At 33.8% G+C, this 7,380-nt stretch overlaps 1 protein-coding gene across 2 annotated transcripts; it reads left to right on the top strand.

Annotated features, from left to right (window-relative positions):
- The first annotated feature begins 1,717 nt into the window (after window positions 1–1,717).
- Window positions 1,718–5,475, top strand: LOC107846881 (zinc finger CCCH domain-containing protein 15). Of its 2 annotated transcripts, none has more exons than XM_016691148.2 (3): window positions 1,718–2,061; window positions 3,006–3,754; window positions 4,729–5,475. In XM_016691148.2, exons 2-3 carry the CDS (start codon window positions 3,038–3,040, stop codon window positions 5,059–5,061), a joined length of 1,050 nt encoding a protein of 349 aa, XP_016546634.1. In that variant the 5' UTR covers window positions 1,718–2,061; window positions 3,006–3,037; the 3' UTR covers window positions 5,062–5,475. The 2 variants fall into 2 exon arrangements, with proteins under 2 accessions (XP_016546634.1, XP_016546635.1); XM_016691149.2 differs by having other exon boundaries at window positions 1,966–2,061; window positions 3,016–3,754.
- Window positions 5,476–7,380: the final 1,905 nt, after the last annotated feature.

The raw sequence follows: 7,380 nt of genomic DNA, 5'->3' as shown, positions 1-7,380 counted from the left end.
CTACTCAAAGATTTATTATTATTGTCATGCTTGTTAGTAAAAGTTTAGGTTTGTACTTGCAAAATTGTGTAGTAATATTTTATTATTAAAAGACATGAATTTTCTGTGAACGTTTATCGTTGAACACTGTCAAAAATATAGGATTTTTGATGAAAAAATCATCTGAAATATCGTTAATAAGTCATTTTACAAGGGATCCCGTCATGGGCGGACCGACGTGTAATTTTCGGGTGCTCAAGCACCCACTAAACTCAACGTAAAAGAGGTATAATTATATAAGAATCGGGGAAAAAATGATAAAATATATACAAAAGCATCCAGAGAACAAAAGCATGGTTGGGTACTCTGGCTTTAGACATAACTTTCATGTTTTCCATTCTGGGATTGAATCCTTGTAGCTGCATTGTTTAGTAAATTTTTTTTTGAGCACCCACAACCTAAAAAAGTTGGGTCCACCACTGGATCCCATAGAAAATTGTGTTTTTTTTAGTAGTATTAACTTGCATGAGTCATTTGACATGCTAAATTAAGTATTTTGCATATACTGATAATGAAAAACAATATTTACACTATAGAATCACATTTTAAGTAATTATAGAAAAAAATTGATAAGTATAGATTGGTAATTTGGTGAATGATAAGTGACTTGCTATTATGTGTTAAATTTTTTTATTTTTTGGGGGGTAGAAATTCTTTATTCTAAAGCCTAAACATGCTATCTAATTATCTACCTTAATATATTAATTGATTCAAAGAATCAAATGATTACATGTTCAAACTCAAGAAGGTGATGTACTTTCACTAATCTTGTAAATTACACTTTTTTTCAATCAACTTCAATCATTATCTTTTTCCTTTAAAAGATTTACTTTACTCTAACAATTTTTAATTCTTGTATTGTATAATAATGTCACAAAGTAAGAATATATAAATTAATTTAGTCATATACTCAAGATTATCCAAATTTAGAAGGGAGAAGAACAAAAATTCATTAATTGGAACTTTATGTCTCTCCAATTGCTACTTTGTAGATCCAATTGCTAGGATATATAATTATTCAATAATTTAATAAAATCAAATTAAACTATATAAAGTTCTTGATTAATCACTTCTAGGAAACTGAACATAGTACTAGTTACTTTCTTTTGTTTACATAATAGTACAGTCTGGTGCACGAAGCATCTCAAGTTACCAGAATTTAAAGAAGAACCACACTTCAAGAATTGTGATTTAGACAATCAACACTAATACAAACATATCTATTAATTTCACAACTTAAATCTGTAACATATAAGTCACTATTTTGTACTTGAAATTTACTATGTGCGTGACATTAAGGATGATTAACTTGAATATTTTGGTATTTATTTTGTACAAGATATATAAATCGAGCTAGTAAGGAGTGTTTTACGTTTATATTGATCTATTAGGTGCGAAGTCAATAAATCAAACCAGTGGGGCGTGTTTTACCCCTCTGCGATCTACCCGGTGCTAATTCAAATAAGTCGAGCCGATAGAAGCGTTTTATCCCTATATTGGTTTACTCGATGCAAATCCAGATAAATTGAACCAGTAAAGTGTGTTTTATCCCTCTATTTGATTTAATCGGTGCAAATTCAAATAAGTCGAGCCAGTAGACTTCAAATACTGAATTGTTTAAAATAAAACAAATACAACTGAGGGTATTTAAGTCCACATATTATTCCCGCTTTAAACCAATTCATATTTCCACTTCATATCCCTTAGTTCGTTAGAGCTAACTTCTTGAAATGACGATACTACCCTCCAAAACTTTCTACATAATACTAAATTCAAGGTCAATAGTGTCAAATAACTGAATTGCAATTCTGTTACAGTTGAACACAAACGGTTTTTAATTTTCTTTTTTCCCAAAATACCCCTCCCCTGTTCCGAGAAATCTTTCAATTATATATACATGAAGTGATATCAGTTTCCATTATAGCAAGCTCATAATTTCTCTCTCTATAATTTTACTCTTTCTCTCTCTAGAATTAGCTGTATACTCAGTTCGGTTCGACCTGCTTGTTGCTGCTTCGTCAGGTATAATCTTCGAAATTCTTCGATTTTCGTGCTTAAGAATTGTGTGTTTTTGTTTCTGATTTCAGTTTCGATGCGATGATAGATTCAGTTCGAAGTAATTTTTGATTATGAATGTGTTCTCGTGTTAAATTCCGTGTGTTTTTTTGCTTGTGGAATCATTTTCGTCCGATGATAGATTCAGTTCTAGCCAATTTATGAATAGGAACGTGTGTAGATTTCAGTTACGTGTTATAGTGCTCCGTAAAGTGTGCATTTTTTGCTTCTGATTTCATTTTTCTCTCCGATTATAGATTCGGTTCGAAGTAATTTCTGGTTATGAATGTGCGTAGATTTCAATGATGAGTGCATTTTTCGCCTCAAATTCATTTTCATTCCGTGAATATCTCTGATTGCTGATGCAGCTGTATGTAATTTCTAGTAAGTGAGTAACTTTTCGAGTGATACAATGATCATAAATATCTGCCTGAAATATCATTCTCTTCTGCGTATTGAACGAAGAACTGCTCTTTGAAATGCATAATTTGTAACAAAATTGATAAAGTTGCGCTGTTATAATCAGAACAGTGAAATATCATCAACTTCCATTGCAAGTTTTCAAGTAAAAGAGAAATTATGAGCTGATATTGTTGTATTCCTGCTTTGATTGTTATTCAATTGATGCGATTTTCGCAAAATTGAAGGAAAATAACCGGTTGAATTTACTTCGATTACTCTCTATAGAATTACCATTGTATACTCTGTTTCACTCTGAATTTCAGTAGGAAAAATGATTCATTTACGCATTCAATTTTCTCTTATTATTGTGATCGAATTGATGCAATTTTTACAAAATTAGAACGAAATTTCCGGTTGAATTTGTTTCGATTACTCTGTTTAGGATTAGAATTGTGAGCTCTATTTGGATTAGTCATTTACGTATGCATTTTCTCTGATTATATCTGCAGCAACTTGCAGAAAATCGGCCGCGTATACGAAAATGCACAGAGAAATCTCAACCGCCGCCGGCCACGGTGGCGCGTTCAGCTATGACAACGAACTCAGCCAGCCTACCGCCTTCGATCTATCTTCACTTTACTCGTCAATGTTGCTCCATCCTACCGGACTTTTACTCGATGACAGTCAAAACTCAACGGAGACTACAGTGACGCCAGTACTAACACCACGGTTTCGTCAAAGTCAGAGCTCTAATCAATTGCTTATTGATCAGCATTATCAACAAGATCTAATGGACCGTCATAACAGAGTGTTATCTCAGTTACTTGAAACAGAGAAGAAAACTCTAGCTCTTCGTCAAGAGAATATCAATTTGAAAATGGCGAATTTCAATTTGAACAATAGACTTTCCTCGCTGTTGAGTGATTATGGACCTTCATCTGGTTTGGGCCTGGATAATGGGCTGCTGAGAGACTATGGGCCTTCATCAGGTTTGGGCCTGAATAATGGGCTGAGGAGGATGCATGTTGGTCTTGAAGAGGAGATGTCCAGTGATGGGCATTCATGGGAAGACGTAGTTGCGGATCGTCATCTGAGCCCAACAAGCGTGATGGATTCGGGTCGGGTAGAAGGCGTGGATCGGATACTATTGCCCAAGAGTATATCAGTACGTTCTAGTGGTTACTTGAAAACAATTCATGCAGCTGGTGGAAGTAGTAAGCAGCAGAATCGAGCCAAAGCATCATCAGTCAACACAGCGGTACATATTTCTTTTATCTTATTGCTTCCTTATTGAATTATTAAATATGTTGACAGTATGCCTTATATAAAAGTAAAATATGAATCTTAATTATTGATGGTGTCATATGGTGATTATAGTTACGTAGTATTTTGATTTTTGTCATGCATTTGTATTGAAATATTATGGACCGGAAGTTCGGAACAAAGCATAAATATTGATGATTCATATAGTGACATCAAGCTAGAATTTGAACTAAGGTGATACACGATAAAAAGTACGGAGATTGTAACATATATGGTACACATCTATAGACTGTAACTTCTTTCTTGCCAATAAGGTTGCTAGGCTACATCATTGCTTGGTTAGGATATCTTTATGATTCCAATTTTCTAAACTGAAAGATTTTTGCCAGACTAGGGTGGTGATCCAGACAGTCAGAAAGCTCTGTTTAATCAGATTGCAAACTAGAGAAACACCACCTTTGTATTCTTTAACTTTGACCTTGTAGATTGTTGGAAATCACCTTCCCCAATAGATTGATGTTTAATTTGTGCAGGGGCTAACACATGTATAAAGAGAAAGTTTTATAAACTTTGGGTCAAGTAAACTACTATAACAAGTGAGTTGGTATCAAGTAGGATGGGACACTAGAAAATACTCTACATGTAGTAATACAAGTAAACTTCTTTCTTGACAACAAGTTAGGATACAGCCTATAGCATGAATATAAAATGACACAAAGTTCCATTATTTTGCCTAGTCAGAAGTTCAGAATATCTTATGACACCAAGGATTCCGTAAGATTTAGGATGACCAAGACATTCAGAAAGCTCTGTTTAATCAACTTGATTGAGAACGAAGGGGAAAAACACCATCTTTGTGTTCATCTTTTACCCTGTAGAAACTGTTTGGGATCACATATGCAAGTCCAAGATATTGATGGTTAATTTGTGGATAGCCTAACACATGTTTTTGTGGTGATACTGATGCAGCAAAGGGTATATGTGAAAGGAGGAAATGAGAAGGAAGAGCAACCACTTGAATTAGATGTGTACAATCAAGGCATGTTCAAGACTGAACTCTGCAACAAATGGCAAGAAACAGCAGCATGCCCCTATGGAGACAACTGCCAATTTGCTCATGGCATTGAGGAACTTCGTCCTGTCCTACGCCACCCACGCTACAAGACTGAGGTATGCCGTATGGTCCTTAATGGTGATCCTTGTCCTTACGGCCATCGCTGCCATTTCCGCCACACACTCACTGACCAAGAGAAACTCATGAGATCACTCAACACTACAAGTTCTCTGTCTCTCAAGCCTTAATTTGACACACACTTTAAAATGATAATAACTTGATGATAAATTGAAAGATCTGTTTATAACTAAGTAAAATAATTGGAACACCTGTGAAAAAGAGTGACTGCAAATTGAGAATTAAATTGACTTTTTAAGTAAAAGAATAATTGCATCACAAGTGCTCAAGAGGAGGATGTCTGAGATAAAGAGAGTGGCTTGATTGCATGGAAGGTGGTGAAATGGTTAAGGGCTCATTATGTTCTTGTAATTCTGTTTACGTTAATGTGGTACATTTGTTGATACGTTATGATACTTCTGTCGAAATGTTTGTTTTGTTTTGTCTCTTCCAAAGCTAGTTAAAGACTCCTTTAGTGATGATTAATTCCTCCAACCATATGTCTTTGATTGTAATTCAAATGTTTAATACAGACTCCACTGGAAGTTGTTGATTTCTTTTCTTTTAAGTACTTATAGCATGTAATCATTAAGTACATTTTAGCAAATGTTGTAAACAGGATCCTCGTGGTAATCATCTCCATAAGTATTTCCAAGATTTTTGTTTCATTTTATGTGAGAAACACAACAAAGTATAGGTTTTATTTGCTTTGTTAAATTAAAATTGTTGCGCTTGCGATAATCCAAAGGTTGCGAAAAACCCCTTCAACCTCGCCCGCGTGTTAGCTTACTTGTACTATCGTTCGCCTGCCTGACCCGCTTTCTGGCTAGCTTCTTTATGGCAAGCGCTAAATCTTTAACCAATCAGTGATGGTATAATCCTCATTGGTAGAGTGTCATGCCCCGAACCCCAGGGCCTGGTCATGACGGGTATATCTCAAGTCCGCCGAGGACCGGAGACCACCCCTTTACCTAGCCAAATAGAACACAACACAGCTAGCAGCGGATGAATTCCGAACAAGTAGTTGTTAGCTACTAATGCTATGAAGGACTTTGTTAGTTGGTTTATTTTCTAGTCTAACTACCAAGATGGTCAAGAACTTCTTAAAATAAGTTAATTTGATAACCAAACAAGCTCTTCGAGAAATATGGCCAGAGAGAAAGAGGGCATGTCCTCTAATCTCTGCACTATAAATATGTACTCCATATGATGATTAATTTTGTTGCATTTCTTAATATAAACAAAAATATCATATATATTTTTTGGAGACGTGTCTCAAAAATCACTAGAGAACCAATGTTTAGTTGACTTCAAGTTTCATTTTTACTGGTATTATCATCCTTTAAAAAATATCAATGTTGTCATTGAAAATTCAAGATTACTATTACCCCTAACCTCTTAAAAAATTAACTTCAATTTGTTGGATTATGTATACATATCATCATAATAGTCGTCTTTGTGATGTGACGAATGAGTCGCATAAACTTAGATGGTTATAGATAATCACAAAAAAAAAAAAAAAACTTTTATAAACGTAATACAACAACTATTAGTGTGCTTCAACTCCAAATAAGTTGTCGAGTAATATGAGCAAATATCATATTTTTTTTACAATTACCAAAAGGTTTCAACAATTTTAAAACTCAATTAAATTAGTCAAATAACTACTTCCATTTAATTACCAAAAGGAGAAGTCTTCAATTTCGTAGGATGTTTCATCCTCCTACGTCCTAATTTGACCTGAACTTCTAGAAGAAGCCAATGGAACTGGGTGCATATGGTATGGTACGGTATGGTATGGTATGGTACGATATTTGAAATTTTGGTACGATAATTTTGGTATTCAGTTTTTAAAAATATTATATCATTATCATACCATATTAATTCGGTATGGTTCGGTATTTTGACGTTTTATTTCGGTATTTTGCAGTATGGTAATCGGTAACCATAGTTTGTTTAACTTTGACAATATATATTCGTATACTAGAGTATTATTACTTCGATTTTTCAAAAGCATGTCTTAATTGTATCATAAAAATGCATTACACATGTAGAAATATTGAAAAGGAAGTACAAACAATTCCTTTTATTAGGCAATTATACCAAAAAGACATTTCAATCAAGATAGAGTAGTGAAAGTTTCAAAGTCTAAACATTTTTATACTAATAGTAAGTTTTTTTTTTTTGTGTATATATATAAAAAAAAAATTACTTACGTAACTATATATACTTCGGTATGGTATTCGGTATTTCGGTATGTCATTTATAAATAATACCGAATACCATATCATATACCAAAAAAAAATTAAAATGTATATCATACACCATACCAAATACCATAATACCAAAAATTATAGTATCAAAAATTTTGATTCGATATGGTAATTCGGTGTGTATCATACCATGCCCATCCCTAAATGGAACCCATTCATGGTATTCTTTTCTAATGT

The sequence above is a fragment of the Capsicum annuum genome, chromosome 11, assembly GCF_002878395.1.
Source record: "Capsicum annuum cultivar UCD-10X-F1 chromosome 11, UCD10Xv1.1, whole genome shotgun sequence".
NCBI lineage: Eukaryota > Viridiplantae > Streptophyta > Magnoliopsida > Solanales > Solanaceae > Capsicum > Capsicum annuum.
The sequence above is the reverse complement of the archived record's forward strand: the minus strand, read 5'-3'. Positions and strand labels throughout refer to the sequence as shown.